General features: G+C 36.1%; 1 protein-coding gene across 1 annotated transcript in view; it reads left to right on the top strand.

The window, feature by feature from the left end:
- METTL14 (methyltransferase 14, N6-adenosine-methyltransferase subunit) overlaps positions 1-23,105 on the top strand; it is a 39,936-nt gene that overhangs the window by 3,893 nt on the left and 12,938 nt on the right. Inside the window, exons 2-8 of the mRNA XM_061164136.1 lie at positions 680-768; positions 1,414-1,501; positions 2,807-2,887; positions 3,237-3,324; positions 16,520-16,610; positions 18,037-18,178; positions 22,040-22,132. Of these exons, the coding sequence (XP_061020119.1) occupies positions 680-768; positions 1,414-1,501; positions 2,807-2,887; positions 3,237-3,324; positions 16,520-16,610; positions 18,037-18,178; positions 22,040-22,132 (672 nt within the window). The remainder of the gene's footprint in view (positions 1-679; positions 769-1,413; positions 1,502-2,806; positions 2,888-3,236; positions 3,325-16,519; positions 16,611-18,036; positions 18,179-22,039; positions 22,133-23,105) is intronic.

Genomic DNA, 23,105 nt, shown 5'->3' with positions numbered 1-23,105 from the left:
TATACCTTTGGTTTGGTTTTTAATTTTTTCATGAATTGATGCCACAGTTTGTAGCCAGACTTATCTCAACTAGGGATTTGTTTACGTTTGCATTTTGCAAAATTTCCCCAACTGCCAGCCATAATTTGCATAACTATTTTTCAGGTATTTGGAAAGTTTAGTATTGTGCCTGTAATCATTATATAAAGACTTGGCTTGAATAAAACCAAATAGGTATTTATTACAGTATGGGATAAATAAAGTGTAGCACATGAAGTATATGTACTATATAGAAGAAATAAGGTATGGTATGTAGATGGATGAAAGTGTTTAACATAATGCCTATCAAACTATGAACACTGTTAGCTGCTTTTTTTTTTTTTTTTTGTTACTACTGCTAAATCATGTTTTATTATTTACTTTAAAAGAAGATTGGCTCAAGTTAATTGTTTTGATTTCAGTATAACTTAAAGCATAAAATACTTTTCAGCTGTCGAAATCATTCTTAAATAATGTGGTTTTGTTTCAAGGTACTTTCCCTTTTTCCTGCAAGGTAAATAGTCCATTTGCTTGCTACTATAGTTAGGGATATTTCTTTCTTTCTTTTTTTTTTTTTTAAATATTTGATGTATTAAATGCTGCTACAAATGGCTAGAAAGGATGTTCAGTACATTGTGTTCTGATTTTTGCCTTTTCTCAGTTGGGAGCTGAAAGTGCCGACAGCATTGGTGCTGTGTTAAATAGCAAAGATGAGCAGAGAGAAATTGCTGAAACAAGAGAAACTTGCAGGTCAGTAGAATAATTGCTCTTTATAAGTGATAATGTTAATATTTGCAAAAGGATCATTGCTTTAATAAACAGTAATCTTAGGCATCAAGTGTGTTGTTATGATAAGCATCAGTATACCAATTTGGAAAACATTGATTTTTATTGTCTATGAATTACGAAATGCTTATTTTCTGAATATAAGTAAGTTCTCATTTATGAGCTAGTTAGAAAATGGAATGTTAGACTGACAATTAGCTTATGTACCATATATAATTTTATTTTAAAAATCCTTATTTAAAAAAAAAGTACTTTACCCTAAAAGTGGTACTCATTTGATAGTTCATAAAGCATTTAGAATTTTTCAGTATTGTAGTTACCAGTTAGAACATCAGTTTCACTCAAGACAGATTAGAATGATATGTAATGTAGAAATTTCTCTTTGCCATACATACCTTATAAAAACTTATTTTCTCATTTGGTTGCTTTCTAAAAAATAAAGGACAAAGTTACTAATCAGGTTGTGATACTTTTAAAACTGAGTGAATGGATACTGTTTAGTTAGGAAATTTTGCCTTGTTCTGTCTCTGTAAAACTGTTCTTTAATATTAATGGATACATGTATACATCTTATGTATTTGTGAGTGATATTTCAGTTTTAATTTTCAGGGCTTCCTACGATACCGCTGCTCCAAACGCAAAACGTAAGTATCAGGATGAAGGAGAGACAGATGAAGACAAGATGGAAGAATATAAGGCAAGTAGAGAATGGGACAGTGTTTTGGTCAAGAAAAAAAATAAGTCCTTACAATCTGTAGAGTCTTATCTAGGAAAACAAATTTGACAAAAGTTGAATTTTGACAAAACACTGAATAATGTCAGTAGCATATATGTCACCATTTATATCAATTTACTCATTTTAATAGAAGAGGTATGTGGATTAAATCAGGTGATGTATATAAAACACTAAGCGCCATGCCTAGTAAGCTCTAGACAACAACATTCTTAAATAAGAGCAAGGAGGTAGATGTACCAGAAACGTTGGATAATTGCATCAATTTTCAGGAGGCTGCACTACTATCTTTTATGAGTTATGTTATTTCATCTTAACAATATAGGGTAGTGCAGTTAAAATATTTTGAGAATCCATGGGCTAGATAACAGTGTAGAAGCATTTCTAACAGAGGCCCAAGGTAAAAAACCCAACTTATGAACTTACAGTTGCATTATTTAGGTGAAAAAAAAGTAAAGGGCAAAAAACCTATTTCCACCTTTTCAAATTAATTGTCATGCAGCTATATTTAACAGAAGAGAATAAATAGTTCAGTAAATCTCTAAGTATAATTACCTAATTTCATAAAAACTATGTTGTGTGTTGGGCTTCCCTGGTGGCTTAGTGTAAAGAATGTGCCTGCCAGTGCAGGAGACATAAGAGATGTGGGTTCAATCCCTGGGTTTGAAAGATACCCTGGAGGGGGAAATGGCAACCCACTCCAGTATTCTTGCCTAGGAAATCCTGTGGACAGAGGGGCCTGGCAGGCTACAGTCCATGAGGTCATAAAGAGTTGGACACAACTTAGTGAAACAACAATATTGTGTGTTGGTTGCATTTGATATATCCTAATATATAACTTAAATATTTGTGACTATGTTAGATTAAAGCATATACAGTTCCTAACATTTTAACATTTTTGACCTATAAAATAGCGATTTCTTTCAGTTTGCTCTAGTAGAAGTAAAATTGCCCCATTGGTGGGCCTATCTTTCATGATTTAAGCATCTAATAATTTCAAGTATTATATCTAAGGTAAATCTAGATAACTTAGTCAACAAAATTAGTAGTTATAGACAGTTATTATTGAGAGTGAAAAGGAAATTTTTATTATAAATATAGCTAGTTAGAGGTAATGATGAGAAAGCAAAGAATTCAATGTTTGAGTTTAATGGTAATTTGAAAAATTTATGTCTTAGGGAAATAAAATATTTATGAGTCTTAATACTTACAATATAATACATAAGATTCCTCTTAAACATAAAATATACTTAATCTTCCTTTTTTAAGGATGAATTAGAAATGCAACAGGAGGAAGAGAATTTGCCATATGAAGAAGAGATTTATAAAGATTCTAGTACTTTTCTTAAGGTAAATAATTTTCAAATCTTTAACTTTTCATGTTTCAGCTCTGTGCCTGAAAAGATTTTAAATACTTATTTATGTTCAAGACTTTTTTTCAGTTATTGAGGGATCATTATTATTATAAAATAAAATATCATTTAAAATTATTCATGAAATGTTTTTCTGATGCTTGGCTATTAATGTTTGTAGATAACTAAATTGTAAACTATCATTTTAGTAGTGATGTTTTTTATTTTTTAAATCTATCAGTTAGCTTATATTTTGCTTGGCCTCATAATAATAAAAAAAAAGCTCCAAGTTAATGTATCTGCCACCAGAGTGAAATCTATTAATTTAATTTTGACTTTTTCTTTAGGGAACACAGAGTTTAAATCCCCATAATGATTACTGCCAACATTTTGTAGACACTGGACATAGACCCCAGAATTTCATCAGGGATGTAGGTATGTCTGATTTGTTGGGAATATGCAATTGCTGGCTGTCGATGACATGCATGTAATTTATCCATTTTGTGGTTTATTTCTAACAAAATTACTTTTTCCTGGCTTGGCTTCCCCTTTCCATTCATAGTACTTTTTGTACACTCTCTTTTTCCATCAGGCAGTGTTGCTTTTTTCCTTCTTCCTTCCTTTCCTTCATTTTGTTTCTGTGATTATCCCTCATTTTTATTTTGCCTTTATTTATTCCTTCTTTGATGCTCTTCCTTTCTTTAGGTAAATCTGATTTTTTGACCTATGTCATTTTCCTTTCCTCTAAGAATTTTTTTTAACATTTCTTGCAAGATAGGCCGGCTAGCAACAAATTCCCTCAGCTTTTGTTTCTCTGAGAAAGTGTTTATTTCTCCTTTACTTTTGAAAGATTAATTTTGTAAAGTACAGAATTCTGGATTGGTGCTTTCTTTCTTTCAGTACTTTAAATATTTTACTTCACTCTCTTTTTGCTTGCTTTTTTCTGAGAAGTTGGATATAATTCTTAACTTTGTTCCACAGTAGTTTTTTTTTTTTCCTGGTTTCTTTCAGGAATTTTATTTTCTATAGCTTGAAAATGAATATGTGTAGGTATAGTTGAGTTTTTCTTTTTTTTTTGATATGTATCCTGTTTGGTATTCTCTGAGCTTCCTATATCTGGGGTTTGATGTCTGACATTAATTTGTGAAATGTTTAGTCATTATTTTATTTGTTTATTTTTGACTTCTTCAGATCTTAGTTGTGGCATGTGAGCTCACTGTTGTGGCTCAGTAGTTGTGGCACATGGACTTAGTTGTCCTGCCGCAGGTGGGGTCTTAGTTCCCCAATCGGGGATCGAACTGTCATCCCCTGCATTGCAGGTTGTATTCTTAACGGCTGGACCACCAGGGAAGTCCCCCCAGTTATTATTGATTCAGATATTTCTTCTCTTCCTCTGGTTTTTTTCTTCTTCTGGTATTTCCATTACACCTTTTGTAGTTATCTTAATGTTCCTTGGATAGTCTTTTTTCACCCCCCCCCCCCCCCCCCCAATTTTTGTTCTCTTTACTTTTCAGTTTTTGAGATTTCTGTTGAGATGTCCTCAAGCTTAGATTCTTTCCTCAGCTTGTTCGGTCTACCAGTATGCTCGTCAGAGGCAGTATCCCTGGATTTTTAAAAGCAGCTTGATCATATGGCAGTTCTATTTCCAGTTTTTTAAGGAACCTCCACACTGTTCTCCATAGTGGCTGTACTAGTTTGCATTCCCACCAACAGTGTAAGAGGGTTCCCTTTTCTCCACACCTTCTCCAGTCTTTATTGCTTGTAGACTTTGGATAGCAGCCATCCTGACTGGTGTGTAATGGTACCTCATTGTGGTTTTGATTTGCATTTCTCTGATAATGAGTGATGTTGAGCATCTTTTCATGTGTTTGTTAGCCATCTGTATGTCTTCTTTGGAGAAATGTCTGTTTAGTTCTTTGGCCCATTTTTTGATTGGGTCATTTATTTTTCTGGAATTGAGCTTCAGGAGTTGCTTGTATATTTTTGAGATTAATCCTTTGCTGTTGCTTCGTTTGCTATTATTTTCTCCCAATCTGAGGGCTGTCTTTTCACTTTGCTTATAGTTTCCTTTGTTGTGCAAAAGCTTTTAAGTTTAATTAGGTCCCATTTGTTTATTTTTGCTTTTATTTCCAGTATTCGGGAGGTGGGTCATAGAGGATCCTGCTGTGATTTATGTCAGAGAGTGTTTTGCCTGTGTTCTCCTCTAGGAGTTTTATAGTTTCTGGTCTTAAATTTAGATCTTTAATCCATTTTGAGTTTATTTTTGTGTATGGTGTTAGAAGGTATTCTAGTTTCATTCTTTTACAACTGGTTGACCAGTTTTCCCAGCACCACTTGTTAAAGAGGTTGTCTTTTTTCCATTATATATCCTTGCCTCCTTTGTCAAAGATAAGGTGTCCATAGGTGTGTGTATTTATCTCTGGGCTTTCAATTCTGTTCCATTGATCTATATTTCTGTCTTTGTGCCAGTACCATACTGTCTTGATGACTGTGGCTTTGTAGTAGAGCCTGAAGTCAGGCAGGTTGGTTCCTCCAGACCATTCTTCTTTCTCAAGATTGCTTTGGCTATTCGAGGTGCCATATGACCCAGCAATACCACTCCTGGGCATACACACGGAGGAAACTAGATCTGAAAGAGACACGTGCACCCCAATGTTCATCGCAGCACTGTTTATAATTGCCAGGACATAGAAGCAACCTAGATATCCATCAGCAGACAAATGGATAAGGAAGCTATGGTACATATACACAATGGAATATTACTCAGCCATTAAAAAGAATTCATTTGAATCAGTTCTAATGAGATGGATGAAACTGGAGCCCATTATACAGAGTAAAGTAAGCCAGAAAAATAAAGACCAGTACAGTATACTAATGCATATATATGGAATTTAGAAAGATGGTAACGATAACCCAATATGCACAACAGAAAAAGAGACACAGATGTACAGAACAGACTTTGGGACTCTGTGGGAGAAGGCGAGGGTGGGATATTCTGAGAGAACAGCATTGAAGCAAGTATAGTATCTAGGGTGAAACAGATTGCCAGCCCAGGTTGGATGCATGAGACGAGTGCTCGGGGCTGGTGCACTGGGATGACTGAGAGGGATGGGATGGGGAGGGAGGCAGGAGGGGGGATTGGGATGGGGAACACATGTGAATCCATGGCTGATTCACGTCAATGTATGGCAGAAACCACTGCAATGTTGTGGAGTGACTAGCCTCCAACTAATAAAAATAAGTGAAAAAAAAATAATGAATCTAGTCCAAAAAAAATAAAAGCAGCTTGATTAAGATAATTCATGTACTATACAATTCACCCATTTAAAGAATATAATTTAATTTTTTAAAGTATCTACAGGTTTGTGCAACCATCGCCACCATCTAATTTTAGACCTTTTTTTAAAATTGAGGTATATTTGACTTAAAATATTATATAAGTTTTAGGTGTACAAATAGTGGTTCACAATTTTTAAAGTTTGCACTTCATTTATAGTTAACATAAAATATTGGCTATATTCTCTCTGCTGAACATTATGCTTGTAACTTATTTATTATATGTAAAGAAATTTGTATTTCTTAATCCCCTCCCCCATTTTGCTCTCCCTCTTCTATCCCCACTGATAACCACTAATTTGTTTTCTGCATCTTTTTGTTGTATTCACTAGGTTGCTCTTTATTTTTTAGATTTCACATGAGTGATAATATATGGTATTTGTCTTTCTGACTTATTTCACTAAGCATAATATCCTCCATGTTGTTGCAAATGGTGAAAAAAATAATCACTTTTTTATGGCTGAGTAGTACTCCATTGGATATGTATATATACTACATCTTCTTTATCCTTTCATGTGTTGATGGGCACTTAGGTCGCTTCCATATCCTGGCTGTTGTAAACAGTGCTAAGAACATTGGGTGCATGCGTCTTTTTGAATTAGTGTTTTTGTTTTCTTCAGATATATACCTGGAGAAGGCAGTGGCACCCCACTCCAGCACTCTTGCCTGGAAAATCCCATGGACAGAGGAGCCTGGTAGGCTGCAGTCCATGGGGTCGCTAAGAGTTGGACACGACTGAGCAACTTCACTTCCACTTTTCACTTTCATGCATTGGAGAAGGAAATGGCAACCCACTCCAGTGTCCTTGCCTGGAGAATCCCAGGGATGGGGGAGCCTGGTGGGCTGCCGTCCAAGGGGTCGCACAGGGTCGGACACGACTGAAGCGACTTAGCAGCAGCAGATATATACCCTGGAGTGGAATTTCTGTATTCATATAGTTACTTCTGTTTTTAGTTTTTTGAGAAAACACTATGGTAGTTCCATACTGTTTTCCACAGTTGCCGCACCAGTTTACATTCCTACCAACAATATCACGCATCCTTAGAACATTTTTATCTCCCCTAAAGAAACTCAGAACTCGATCATTAACAGTCAGTTCCCATTCCTTCACACACAGCTGCCCCACCCCCACCAGCCTTAAGTGACCATTCATTGACTCCTTATCAGTTTGCCTATTCTAGACTTTTCATATGATTGGACTCATACAATATGTGATTTTGTGACTGGGCTTTTCTCACTTAACATAATGTTTTCAGGGGCCATTGATGTTAGCAGTGTGTAGTACTTTGTTTCTTTTTATTGCCAAATAATATTCCACTGTAAGTGCATCCCACATTTTGTTTATCTATTAATTTGGATTGTTTCCACTTTCTGACTTGAAAACTCTCCTGCTGTGAATGTTCATTTAGAGTTTTTGTGTGGATGTATGCTCTCATTTCTCTTGGGTGTATGCCTGGGAGAGAATCACTGGGTCATGTGATAGTTCTACATTTAACTTCTTGAGGAACTGCAAATCTGTTTTTCAGAGCAGCTGTACTGTATACATTTCTACTAACAATATGTGAGGGTTCCAACAATATTTCACGTATCATTGACACTTTCTATTGTCTGTCTTTATAGCTATACTAGTGATTATGAAGTAGTATTTCATTGTGGTTTTGATCTGCATTTCCCTAGTGACTAACGATATTAAAAATCTTTCCTATGCTTATTTTTCCATTTAAATACCTATTTTGGAGAAATGTCTGAAAGCTTCTTTTTTTTGTATTTGACTTTTTATTATTTTATTGTAAGAGTTCTTTGTATATTCTCAGTGTAAGTCCTTTATCAGATGTGTGATTTGCAAATATTTCCTCCCATTCTGTGGGTTATCTTTTCACTTTTTTGATGGCACCATTTGCCACACAAAAATTTTATTTTGATGTAATCCAATATACTTTTTCTTTTTTTGCTTGTAAGCAACATGTAGAAACTGGTTTTAATGTTTTCATGGTCACAGATTAGGTGTAGTACAAAAAGTTATAATAATGGTGAGATAGGCCAGTTACAGAATGACAAAAATGCACACACTTAAAGAGGTACTTAAAATATCAGTAGTACATATATAAATACATACACTTTTATGAGCTACCTAAAATAGTAATTCTCATAGAAGAAGAGAATACAGCAGTGGTTGTCAGAGGCTGGAGAGAGAAGAAAATGAGAAGTTGTTGTGCGTTGGCATAAAGTTTCAGTTATGCAAGATAAATTAATTGTGTAGATCTTGTTGTTCAGTCGCTCAGTCATGTCTGACTCTGTGACTCCATGGACCGCAGCTTGCAAGGCTTCCCTGTCCTTCACTGTCTCCTGGAATTTGCTCAAACTTATGCCCATTGACCTGGTGATGCCATCCAACTATCTCAACCTCTGCTGCCCCTTTCTCCTCCTGCGGTCAGTCTTTCCCACCATCACTTTTCCAGTGAGTCGGCTCTTTGCATCAGGTGGCCAGAGTATTAAGAGCTTCAGCTTTAGCATCAGTCCTTCCAATGAATATTCAGGGTTAATTTCCTTTAGGATTGACTGGTTTGATCTCCTTGCTGTCCAAGGGATTGCAAGAGTCTTTTTCATCACCACATTTCAGAAGCATCAATTCTTCAGCGCTCAGGCTTTAATAGGGCAACTCTCATAGCCCTACATGTCTACTGGAAAAACCATAACTTTGACTATATGGACCTTTGTCAGCAAAGTGATATCTCTGCTTTTTAATACACTGTCTAGGTTTGTAATAGTTTACAGCCTGGAAAATAAAGCCTATCACTGTTTCCATTTTTTCCCCCATCTATTTGCCATGAAGTGATGGGACCAGATGCCATTATCATAGTTTTTTGAATGTTGAGTTTTAAGTCAGCTTTTTCACTCTCCTCTTTCACCTTCAAAAGACTCTTTAGTTCCTCTTTGCTTTCTGCCGTTGGAGTGGTGTCATCTGCGTATCTGAGGTTATTGATATTTCTCCTGGCAATCTTGATTTCAGCTTGTGATTCAACCAGCTCCTCATTTCCCATGATATACTCTGTATATAAGTTAAATAAGCAGGGTGACAATATACAGCCATGACATACTCTTTTTGCAATTTGGAACCAGTCTGTTGTGCCATGTCTTGTTCTAAATGTTGCTTCTTGACCTGCATACAGGTTTCTCAGGAGGCAGGTAAGGTGGTCTGGTAGTCCCATCTCTTGAAGAATTTTCCAGTTTCTTGTGATCCACACAGTCAAAAGCTTTAGTGTAGTCAATGAAGTAGAAGTAGATGTTTTTCTGAAATTCCCTTGCTTTTTCTATGATCCAAAGGATGTTGGCAATGTGATCTCTGGTTCCTCTGCCTTTTGTAAATACAGCTTGTACATTACGAAATCTGGAAGTTCTCAATTTGTGTACTGCTGAAGCCTAGCTTGAAGGATTTTGAGCATTACCTTGCTAGTATGTGAAATGAGTGTAATTGTGCGATAGTTTGGCATTCTTTGGCATTACCCTTCTTTGAGATTGGAATGAAAACTGACCTTTTCCAGTCCTGTGGCCACTCCTGAGTTTTCCAAATTTGCTGGCATATCATCTTTTAGAATGTGAATAGCTCAGCTGGAATTCCATCACCTCTACTAGCTTTGTTCATGTTAATGCTTCCTAACGCCCACTTGACTTCATAGTCCAGGAGGTCTGGCTATAGGTGAGAGATCATACCATCATGGTTACCCGGGTCATTGAAACCTTTTTTATAAAGTTCTTCAGTGTATTTTTGCTACTTCTTTTTATATCGCTTCTGCTTCTGTTTCATACTGTTTCTGTTCTTTATTGTGCCCATCTTTGCATGAAATGTTCCCTTGGTAGCTCTTTGAAGAGATCTCTAGTCTTTCCCATTCTGTTGTTTTCCTCTATTTCTCCTCATTGATCACTGAGGAAGGCTTTCTTATCTCTCCTTGTTATTCTTTGTTTCTTATCTCTCCTTGTTATTCTTTGGGACTTTGCATTCAGATGGGTATATCTTTCCTTTTCTCCTTTGCCTTTCACTTCTCTTCTTTTCTCAGCTATTTGTAAAGCCTCCTCAGACAACCATTTTACCTTGTTTTATTTCCTAGGAATGATTTTGGTCACTACCTCCTATACAGTGTTTTGAACTGCTTCCGTAGTTCTTCAGGCACACTCTTATCAGATCTAATCCCTTGAATCTATTTGTCACTTCTGCTGTATAATCATAATGGATTTGATTTGGGTCATAACTAAATGGCCTAGTGGTTTTCCCTACTTTCTTCAGTTTAAGTCTGAATTTTGCAATAAGGAGTTCATGATCTGAGTCAGCTCCTGGTCTTGTTTTTGCTCACTGTATAGAGTTTCTCTATCTTTGGCTGTAAAGAGCTGCTCCATCTTCTCCATCTGGTGATGTCCATGTGTAGAGCTGTCTCTTGTGTTGTTGGAAGAGGGTGTTTGTTATGACCAGTATGTTCTCTTGGTGAAAGTCTGTTAGCCTTTGCCCTGCTTCATTGTGCACTCCAAGGCCAGACTTGTCTGTTAACTCTTGACTTCCTACTTTGCATTCCAGGCCCCTGTGATGAAAAGATTCTATAGGTCTGCTGTATAGCAAATTGTCTATACTCAGCAATACTGCTGACCATAGTCAGCGATACTTCAAAAAATTTAAGAGGGCATATTTTATCTTACTTAAAGATACTTGTTGAGTCGCCAAGTTGTGTCTGATTCTCTGTGACCCCATGGACTGCATCACGCCAGGCTTTGCTATCCCTCACCCTCTTCCAAAGTTTGCCCAAGTCATGTCCATTGAATTAGTGATGCCAACCATCATCCTCTTGCCCTCTTCTCCTGCTTTCAATCTTTCCCAGCATCAGGGTCTTTTCTAATGAGTCAGCTCTTTGTATCAGGTGGCCAAAGGATTGGAACTACAGCTTTAGCATTAGTCCTTCCAAAGAGTGTTCATGGTTGATTTCCTTTAAGATTTGATTTGGTTTGATCTCCTTGCTTTCCAAGGGACTTTCAAGAGTCTTCTCCAGCACCAGTTCAACAGCATCACTTCTTTGGTGTTCAGCCTTCTTTATGGTACAGTTTTCACATCCGTACATGACTACTGGAAAGATCGTAGCTTTGATTGACTATATGGACCTTTGTTGGCCAAGTGATGTCTTTGCTTTTTAACACACTGTCTAGGTTTGCTGTAGCTTTCCTGCCAAGAAGCTGTCATCTTCCTTCCCTGCCAAGAAGCAGTTGTCTTCTAATTTTATGGCTGTAGTCACCATCCGTGGTCATTTTAAAGCCCAAGAAGAGAAAATTTGTCATTGCTTTTCCCTTTCCCCCTTCTCTTTGCCCTGAAGTGATGGGAATGGATGTCATGAGCTTGGTTTTTTTAATATTAAGTTTTAAGCCAGCTTTTTCACTCTCCTCTTTCACCCTCATCAAGAGGCTCTTCAGTTCCTCTGCATGCTCTGCCATTAGAATGGTATAATCTGCATATCTGAAGTTGTTGATATTTCTCCTGGCAATCTTGATTCCAGCTTGTAACTCATCCAGCCTAGTATTTCCATGATGTACTTTGTATATAAGTTAAATAAACAGGGTTGACAACACCAGCCTTGTCCTACTCCTTTCTCAATCCTGAACCAGTCAGTTGTTCCCTGTAGGGCTCTCACTGTTGCTTCTTGACCTGCATACAGGTTTCTTAGGAGATAGGTAATATGGTCTGATAGTCTCATCTCTAATCTTCCACAGTTTGTTATGATCCACACAGTTAAAGGCTTTAGCATAGTCAGTGAAACAGGTAGATGTTTTTCTGGAATTCCCTTGCTTGCTGTGTGATTCAGTGAAGGGTTGGCAATGTGATCTCTGGTTCCTCTGCCTTTTCTGAATGCAGCTTGCTTGTTGAACTTCTGGAAGTTCTTGGTTCACGTAATGCTGAAGCCTGCCTTGGAGGATTTTGAACATAGCCTTACTAGCATGGAAGATGAGTGCAGTTGTCCATTGGTTTGAACGTTCTTTAGTACTGACCTTGGGAGTTACGATGAGGATTGATCTTTTCCAGTCCTGTGATCACTGCTGGATTCTCCAAATTTGCTGACTTATTGAGTGCAGCGCTTTAATAACATCATCTTTTAGAATTTTAAATAGCTCTGCTGGAATTTCATCACCTCCACTAGCTTTATTGGCAGCAGTGCTTCCTAACACCCACTTGACTTCACACTCCAGGATGTCAGACTCTGAATGAGAGACTACACCATCGTGGTTATCCAGGTCATTAAGATCTTTTTTGTACAGTTCTTCTGTGTGTTTTTTCCATCTTTTCTTGATCTCTTCTGCTTCAATTAGGTCTTTACTGTTTCTGTTCTTTATTGTGCCCATCTTTGGATGAAATTTTCCTTTGGTATTTCCAATTTTCTTGAAGAGATCTCTAGCCTTAGGCTTTCTGTTGTCCTCTATTTCTCTGTACTGTTCATTGAAGAAGACCTTCTGGTCTTGCTGTTTTCTGGAACTCTGCATTTAGTTGGGTGAACCTTTCCATTTCACCCATTCTCTTTGCTCCTCTCCTTTCCCCAGCTGTTTGTGAAGCCTCCTCAGGCAGCCACGTGCCTTCTTGCGTTTTCTTCGTTGGGGTGCTGTTTGCTGCCTCCTGTACAGTGTTGTAGACCTCAGTCCATAGTTCTCCAGGCCCTCTGCTCACTGGATCTAATCATTTGAGTGTTTGTCACCTCCGCTGATATTCGTAGGGAATTTGATTTGAGTCTTACCTGACTGGCCTAGTAGTTGTCCCTGCTTTCTTTCTTTTAGGCTTGAATTTTGCTATGAGGAGCTGATGATCTGAGCCACAGTCAGCTCCAGGTCTTGTTTTTGTTGACTCTATACAGTTTCTCTGTCTTCAGCTATGAAGAATGTAATCGATCTGATTTCAGTTTGACCATTTGGTGATGTCCATGTGTAAAGTCATCTCTTGTGTTGTTATAAAAGGGTGTTTGCTCTGACAAGTGTATTTTCTTGGCAGAATTCTGTCAACCATTGCCCTGCTTCATTTTGTACTCCAAGGCCAAACCTGCCTGTTATTTCAAGTATCTCTTGAGTTCGTACTTTGCATTCCAGTCCCTTATGATGAATCAGTTCAGTTCAGTCACTCAGTCATGTCTGACTGTTTGTGACCCCATGGACTGCAGCACGCCAAGCTCCCCTGTCCTTTGCCAACTCCCCGAGCTTGCTCAAACTTTGTCCATTTAGTCGGTGATGCCATCCAACCATCTTATCCCCTGTCGTCCCCTTCTCCTCCCACCTTCAATCTTTCCAGCATCAGGGTCTTTTCAAATGAGTCAGTTCTTCACAACAGGTGGCCAAAGTATTGAAGTTTCAGCTTCAGCATCAGTCTTCCCAATGAATATTCAGGACTGATTTCCTTTAGGATTGATTGGTTTGACCTCCTTGCAGTCCAGGGGACTCTCAAGAGTCTTCTCCAACACCACAGTTCAGGAGCATCAATTCTTTGGCACTCGGCTTTCTTTATGATGAATAGGACATCTTTTTTTGGTGTTCTAGAAGACTTCTAGGTCTTCATAGAACTGATTAGCTTCTTCAGCATTGGTGGTTGGGATGTGATGTAGAATAGTTTGCCTTGAAAACGAACTGAAATCATTTTGTTATTTTTAAGGTTGCAACCAAGTACTGCATTTCAGACTCTTTTGTTGATTATAAAGATTACTCCATTTCTTCTAAGGGATTCTTTTTTTTTTAATTTATTTTTTTTATTGAAGGATAATTGCTTTACAGAATTTTGTTGTTTTCTCTCAAACCTCAATATAAATCAGCCATAGGTATACACATGTCCCCTCCCTTTTGAGCGTCCTTCCCATCTCCCTCCCATCCCACCCCTCTAGGTTAATACAGAGCCCCTGTTTGAGTTTCCTGAGCCATACAGCAAATTCCCCTTGGCTATCTGTTTTACGTATGGTAATGTAAATTTCCATGTTACTCTCTCCATACATCTCACCCTCTCCTCCCCTCCCACCATGTCCATAAGACTTCTCTGTCTGTTTCTCCTTTGCTGCCCTATAAGTAAATTCTTCAGTACCATTTTTCCAGATTCTGTGTTAGAATACAATATTTATCTTTCCCTTTCTGACTCACCTCACTCTGTATAATAGGGTCTACATTCATCCATCTCATCAGAACTGACTCAAATGCATTCCTTTTAATGGCTGAGTAATATTCCATTGTGCATATGTAGCACAAATTCTTTATCCATTCATCTGTCGCTGGGTATCTAGGTTGCTTCCCTTGGGGATTCTTGTCCACAGTAGTAGGTCCAATGATCATCTGAATTAATTTCACCCATTCCCATTCATTTTAGTTCATGGATTCCTAAGATGTCGATGTTTACTCTTGTCATCTCCTGCTTGACCATGTCCAATGTACCTTGATTCATGAATCTGACATTCCAGGTTCCTATGCAGTGCTATTCTTTAAAACACCCGATTTTACTTATATCACCAGACACATCCACAACTGAGTGTTGTTTCTGCTTTGGCCCAGCCGCTTCATTCTTTCTGGAGCTATTAGTAGTTGTACTCCGCTCTTCCCCAGTAGCATATTGGACACCTTCCAACCTGAGTGGCTCATCTTTCAGTGTCACATCTTTTTGCCTTTTTATACAGTTCATGGAGTTCTCAAGGCTTGTATACTGGTGTGGTTTGCCATTCTCTCCTCCAGTGGATCACGTTTTGTCCAAACCCTCCACCATGACCCGTCTGTCTTGGGTGGCCCTTCACAGTATGGCTCATAGCTTCATTGAGTTATGCAAGCCCGTCATTCGCCATGGCAAGGCAGTGATCCATGAAGGGGTCTTACTGCACATACACACGCCAAAACTGGAGGAACACAAACTTCTGAAGGTTATTAATATGTCTTACCTTGATTGTGGTTATGGTTTCACAGCTATGTGCATATGTTAAAACTCATCAGATTGCATCCATTAAATATAAGTTTATAAGGTTTTTGTTTATCAATTATACTTCAGTAAAGCTTTTTTTAAGGTTAAAAGTAATATAGCCAGATTTCATTATTGGCCTTTCTGCTTTTAAGACGTTTATTTCTCTGAGGCAAAGAAAATGTACGTAGGAAACTATTATGAATTGAGAAAAAATTGTACCTCTGTTTTGTAGGTGATTGAGAGCTGACTCTACTGTGATTGAAACCCGAATATAATAAAATCTTCAAACTTGTTTCATTTGAAATTTGATCTATAACCACTGATTAAGCACTGTTTACAAAATCTTTCATTTTTTAAATTTTTGATATTAGGATTGTGAAAATGTACTTTTGGTTTTTAACTTAAGATGATTATGATTCTTGCAAGGCAGAATGATAAAGTAAAATAAAATCGTTTAGGAATCTTTGATATTCAAGGCCCTACTTACCCTTACAGTTGTTTAAATAGGCATTATGCTGTTTTACCTGCAATCTCTTCTGAGGTTCAAAGATTTAAATATTTTTGAGGACATGGAAACAATGAGGCTCCTGCTTTTAACCTTTCTGGGACTTTGAGGTGTTTTTGAAGATCCTAAGCTTGAAAATATATATGAGGATTTGGTTTATAATATGTGGAGATATGAGATCTTTAAAACTATAAATACTGATATAGGATATGTTCTTATAGAAAATGACTTGTCTTGGAGTTGGTAGTGCAATTTAGATAAGTAATCAGAGTGAGTGAGGTGAAAGCTAATTGACTAATAGGGACTCATTATCTCCCTGCCTAGATTTGTTCTGGGATTGTGTCGATAATTTAAGCCATTTAAGATCGTCAGTAGTAAGGATAACAAATCTTCGTTTTCTCTTTTGGATAACTGTCAAACTAAGGGAAAACTGAACAGTCACTAGATCTTTGGGAGAGTTGTTTTTTGTTGTTGGTGTTGTTTTTTAGTTAAAAAAAAAAAAAAAAAAGCATGAATAAAAAAAAATTTCTTTTCCTGAGACAACAGAATGTCTAAACTTGATACTTTAAGCAGATTATGTAATGAGTTTGAAAAATTCAATGGTTAATTGACTTAAACCATCTGGCCTTTAAAACCCCTGGGTGTTTGCCTACATGTGAAATTAGGGTCATTAGGTATAAAATGTGTATATGAAGTATTTAAAAATACTCAGAACTAACTTTTTTTACAAAGGATGTGAGAATGATAAGTTGGTTGTGTCTTGTTTTGTTTTCCTGAGCAGGCTCATCACCTTTGAATTCACTGATACTCAATTGTATTGAAATTTGGAATTTACTATTTTTCCTCCCCAGGTTTGGCCGACAGATTTGAAGAATACCCTAAACTGCGGGAGCTTATCAGACTGAAGGATGAGTTAATAGCTAAATCCAACACTCCTCCTATGTAAGTGGAGTTTTTGTTCCCAACTCAGGCTTAAAATTTTTGTTCCCAACTCAGACTAATATTTTACATTTTGTAATGTAACCTTTCTGAAGTTTGAAAAAAATTCAGCACCTTTGAAAGGTTAACACACTCTTTCTTCTTTAATAGTGAAATGTATTAGTTTGAAACTCTGGTACTGAGTACACAGTAGGTTGTCATTTTATTTGTTTTCAGTTTACTAGATAATTTAGAGTGTCTTTAAGTATTTTTTCTTAGAAAATCTTATTTGTTGTATTCTTAACTATCTTTAAATGTTTTTAAATATATTTCCTTCGCAAAAATTACTTACTGAAGAAAGTTAGAAAGCGAGAGAAAATAAGAAAATGAAAGTTAAATTATAACTTGGCATCTAGGGATACTATTCTTAACATTTTGGAATACAAAAATTCATTTTAACCTTTGCTAACAGAATAATGTTTCCTTCAAAAAATGTGTATAATCCTTAAAGTTGGAGACTCTTTAGCTTACTTTGAACATTTTGTACATTTAACAGTTTGCTAAAATGTATACTATTATTAGAAAAACCACAGAGATGACTGAGTTTGTGAAAAAAATTTTAACAGGATAATATTTATCATATTTAGAAATATTTTACATTTAAAGTATCTTATGCATGCATGCATGCTAAGTTGCTTCAATTGTGTCCAACTCTTTGCAACCCTATGGACTGTAGCCCTTCAGGCTCCTCTGTCCATGCGATTATGTGGGCAAGAATACTGGAGTGGGTTGCCATGCCCTCCTCCAGGGGATCTTCCCGACCCAGGGATTGAACCTGGGTCTTCTGCATTGCAGGTGAATTCTTAACCACTGAGCCACCGGGGAGGCCCCAGAGTGTTTTATATTTATATTTGAAATACCTTCATACTGTGTAGAAATAACCATTAAATAAAGGCTAGTAGTAATTTATACTAAGTGGCTGGAAAGGACTGTTAATATAAACACTGTTGCTAACAAACAAACTAGCAAAAGAAAATTATGTCTATCTTTAGAAACTTTTTTAGATGGAGGAATTTAAAACAAAACAATTTTTCTAAAGGACAATTGCAGGAAAAATAATGTGATATTCCTCGAAGTATTATGATGATAATGGAAAGGGACTCAGACAGTCACATCTAAGTATGGATTTTCAGTATAAAAAATGAGAGAGGTTTATACTCAGGATATTCCTGTGGGATCATGGTTTTGCTTTGCAGTATGATTCTATCCATGTCCTCAGGAAGAACAGTGATAGATAGTTTTCCTGTCTATACTGAGGAGAGAGATTCCTCCATAAAAAGATATTTAGTTATTAGCTCATGATGACTTTGAAATAGTATTAGGAAATATTTAAGAAACTTTTTTTCATTACCATCTGTAATCTCTTACTTTTTATGCTTTAATCAAATAGGTACTTACAAGCAGATATAGAAGCCTTTGACATCAGAGAACTGACACCCAAATTTGATGTGATTCTTCTTGAACCACCTTTAGAAGAATATTACAGAGAGACTGGCATCACTGCTAATGAAAAATGCTGGACTTGGGATGATGTATGATGAAACTTTCTGCATTGTAATGAATTATTTATTTTTCAAATGAATATATCTTTATTTGATCAGAGAGTAATATTATAAATACTGTTTTAGGAATTATAAATATAGATTTATAGTATATATTGTGGCTGAAAATCTAAGGTGCAGCAACAAACATTATAATATCTTTGGTCTTTCTTTTTGAGGCAGAAGTTGAGCAGGGAATAAGTAAGTTGTCTATAGAAGTCTAAAAACAGATTGAATGGTTGATAGCTTTCTGTATTTGGTTAGTTTCAGTGAATATCAGAGTATTCACACACACATATATATATTAGCATAATTTTTACTCTTTAAAGAACTTACAGTATAATAGATTTTAAAAATATATAATCTCAGTCTTATATAGTTACAGTAAAGTTCTGTTTTCCTAATTAAACAAACTGATAGCTTCAGTGAGTTACATAAAGTAATCTGTTTTTACTGGTCAGTAACAAAAATAGCAAATATATATTTATTGAGTACCACTCTGTACTAGGCAACTAGGTACTAGAGATTCAAAGATGAATGAGACTTAGTATTTGGCCTTAAGGAGCACAGAGTTGAATGGGATAAGCAGTGACCTAAACAGATAATTGCAGTATCATTTTGTTAGTTCAATAATAGAGGACTGCATAAGGTGATCTGAACAAAAACCTGATCAAGTTGAGGAAGCTGGGGGACATAAAGAGGAGGTGATGCGTGTACAGATTAGCTAGAATTAGCCGCTGAGAATGGGCAAGCTGAAGGAACAGCAAGAGCAGGAGGCAAAGAGATGAGAATGGAGGTCTGTATGTATGTTGATTGTGTTGAAACACAGATGGAGACTGTCTAGAGATGCTGTCTTCTTAGAAGCTTGGACTTTTATCGTGAAGGCATTAAGGAATCTTTGAAGGGCTTTAACCAGTTTAGTAAAATGGTCTAATTAGTGTGTGGAGAAGGATGGTCCAGAGAAAATGAAGACTGGAGAGGGAAGAGCAGGTAGCAGACTGTTGGAGTAGTCTGGTTAGGAGATAAAGGATCCCTGAATTAGGGTAATGGTAGTAAGGATAGAAAAGTGATAAATTCAGAAATGTTTTGTAGGTATTTCTTGTGAGATCTAGTGATTGGGATGAGGGAAAGAGGTAAGGATGCTTGGAAGTTTGAGTCTTGGGATAAGTGCGTTCAGTTATCACCAGCTGAAAGTCAGTTTAAGGAGAGGAGCAGGGTTAGAGGGATTAGGATTATGCTGAATGTGTTGATTAGAGGTGTATGAGAGACATTCAAGTGAAGGTTGTAACAGGAGTATGCAACGTAACAGAAGGATCTGGCCATCTCAAAAGACAGATTTTAAAGGGTTAGCATATTAAACCTATGAGAATAAATGAATGTATATTCATTTGAGATAGTATCTCAATTAGGATACAATGTGAGTTTACAGTAAAGCCTCAGGGAACTTATATTTAAGAGGCAAATAGAAAAGATGTGAAAAGAATGGGTCACAGATGAATGAGGTGAATCAAGACAGTTTGAATGTCATGGAAGCCAAGGAAATAGAGAGCTTCCCTAGTTGAGGAGCATGTGATCAAAAGCGTTGAACACAGAAGAGAGGTAGGGAAAGCAGTGGACGGAAACTCTGTAAACTGCTATTTCACAGGAAGTTGCTTTAAATCCTTGCATATCCCCTTCTGAGTTAATAGTCATTACTATTGTTAGTATTCCTTACTCTTCAAGATATAACTTCAGTTTTTCTTCCTTGAAACTTTTCTTTTTAGCTTCAATACCTCTGTCACATTTATTTACATTTTTATTTTGCAAGTTTTTCCTGTCCTCTGATAAGTATAATCTATGTTTATTGTTGAAACACAGAAATATATAGTATCCCCAAAATTTAAGGTTACAGATGTAGTGCTGTTGATATTTAGGGCTGAGAGGTTTTCCAGATAGATTGCACAAATTAATATTTGTTCTGATGGTGTTTAAGAAATGTCTATTTTTCCTCATTAAAATTGATATAGAAAATAATCTTTTTCAATTTAGGCAAAAGAAACTTGAAAAATTAATCTTATTATGTCTATAATTAGTAGTTAGGTTGAACTTTATTTTCTCTGGCCCATCTGTAAGATTTGGTCAGTGAAATCCAAGAGTTTAAATTTTATATGATAAACTAATAGAGTTTTTGAAATAAAGAAATTCCATTTTATATGCATATTGAAAAGTTTGTCTGGAGCCCTAAGAACTCTAAGCTTTAGAACTTAACCTTTATGTAGTAATGACCTAAAGAAAGTGCCAATAGCTAAATATAAATTTAAAAAGTGTTTGAGTTTCTCAGGTATTCTTTTTCATGTTAAAGTCAGTAGAGGTCAGTGTGTTTTAGTTAAGAATATAAGCACTTACTTAAAATACCAATATTTAGTATTTATAATTGTAACATCAAGAGTTATTTGCTTAATCTTCTTCACTGTGTGCCATCACTTACCTTAGCTATGCCATGTATAATATGTGTGTAGGAATGTGTGTAGGAATATATGTGTGTGTCTGTGCATATTAATGTTTATTCATATTCTTATGAGACTATTACATCAGGCGTTATATCAAGATAAAGTTGGAAGTGTAAAACTGAACAGGTTTATGCCTATTGTAATTTATTTTCACTATCACCCTCAAATAATGTTTCTTTTACTTAGATAAGTTATAGGTGATGCAGTTATGATGCATTCAGGTAAAAGTTAAGGAACTTCCCTTGTAGTCCAGTGGTTAGGACTCTGTACTTCCTCTGTGGGGAATGTGGGTTCCATCCTTGGTTGGGAAAGTTCCACACGCCCGTGAGGTGTGGTCAAAGAAAAAAATAAAGGAAAAAAAATTTTTTCTAAGTTAAACTTTTCTTAATACATCTAACTAATACGTATTAGCTTGAGCCATGGTCTGTGAAACTTGTTAGCTGTAATAGGAAGCAGTAGAATAAGAATACCATATTAAATGATTGCTTTTGTAGTCATTTATACACATTTATGGTAGTCCCCAAATTTAGAGATTTAATTATTAAAGAACTTTTTTTTTGATAGTCATACTCAACACATACAAAGCCAACAATTATAGCCTATTTTTTTTTACATTTCAGACCGAAAGTGATCGTTACAATGAAATGTGTATATTGATTTATTTTATTTAGAACTGTTCTACTGGAAACCATGTCCTCCACAAACATTTGTAGTTATGTTTTATTTTAAGTTTGCCCCTAACTTTGGGGTAATTTAATCCTTTTCCTTTTCAGTTTCTTTTTCTGTAAGTGGTAACAGGTTGCTCTAAAGCTATACCTTATAAAATTCCATAATTCTATAAATATGGTTTTCTATAAACTTTTCATATAAAATCAAGTGTATGTATGTGCATGTGTTCATCTGTGTTGTATTAATACAGGGGAAAAAAAACCCTTAAGAACAAGCTTTAAGGATAAAATTTATTTTCCATTGTATTTCCTAATGAAAATTAGTACATTTAAAGAGCACATATACTATAAGTGAAAAGGAAAGTGAAGTTGCTCAGTCATGTCCGACTCTTTACGGCCCCATGGACTGTAGCCTACCAGGCTCCTCCATCCTGGAGGAGCCCATCCTTTCCAGGCAAGGGTACTGGAGTGGGTTGCCATTTCCTTCTCCAGGGGATCTTCCTGACCCAGGGATCGAACCCAGGTCTCCCACATTGCAGGCAGACATTTTACCATCTGCGCCACCAGGGAAGCATATATTATAAGTATATAAACATAGACTATAAGTCCTGATAAATCTCAGTGCTTGTTCTTTTGGATTTAGAATGAGTGGGAAACAAGATACTTCTCTGCTATACTGTTTTGGCTTCTTCCAGATTATGAAGTTAGAAATCGATGAGATTGCAGCACCTCGATCATTTATTTTTCTCTGGTGTGGTTCTGGGGAAGGATTGGACCTTGGAAGAGTGGTAAGATGGTGTTTTTTTTTTAAGTGTTTTTTTAAAATTCATAAGAAACAAATAACAGTATGTTGTGTAAGAAATTTGAAGATTAATGTTAAATTGTTCTTCATTTCTTACATAGTACTCAAATATTCAGAAAGAAAAACTGTTTTAAAAAGAATATGTAAAAAATTTTTAAAAATTAAATAAAAAGAATATGTAAAAGACAGTACCCCTTAGTCAGTTAACTAGCTTTTAGGATAAAAAATCAAACTACAATTTATTACAACTGCAAGAAGAGAACAGTTTAGAGATTTGAAATTGAATTGCAGCTCAAAAACGGGAGGCTTACTGTTGTATACTGTCCATTATTAGTAGCTAAAATGTATTCTTCTGAGTAGCCTTAACTCATGAATTCCAAGTGGAAGCCAAATCGAGTTGGATAAATAACACAGCGTCTAGAACACATAGTTTGAAGGGATGAGTGAGAGTGAGAAAGAAGTTTATCATCTCAGTTTATTTTAGGTACCTTATGTTTATCATATTCAGAACTTTCTTTGTTTTTTTGGTTGGAGTATTTTGAATTTCTAAGTGGAAACCAAATAATGAAAGCTTTTTCTTTTTAATACTGGTAGCTTTGTGGCTAGTTTTGGTCTCAGATCTGCTGTCCAGCTGTGAAACTTTGTGTAAAGAGGTATTTACTCTTGTGTGCTTCAGTTTCCTCACTTGTTATGGGATAATGTTTACATTTTTAGGACATTATTAATACTTGATATACTACCAAGATCTCATTTAATCCTGGTAATTTTAGGAGGTGTCCATTTGACAGGTGAAGAATTTAAGTAGGATTATATTGAGATAAATTTGTGCTCAAATCCTGAAATTCTGCAGTTGCTTTGTAGTTTTTGTATAAATAGCAAGTTTGAGATTGTTGGATCACATCATTGCTTCCATCATTTATTAACTCCATGGTAAGACTATAACTGTATACTGGGAATCT

The sequence above is a fragment of the Dama dama genome, chromosome 17 (genome assembly GCF_033118175.1).
Source record: "Dama dama isolate Ldn47 chromosome 17, ASM3311817v1, whole genome shotgun sequence".
NCBI classification, from domain to species: domain Eukaryota; kingdom Metazoa; phylum Chordata; class Mammalia; order Artiodactyla; family Cervidae; genus Dama; species Dama dama.
This window is presented reverse-complemented; position numbering and strand designations above follow the sequence as displayed.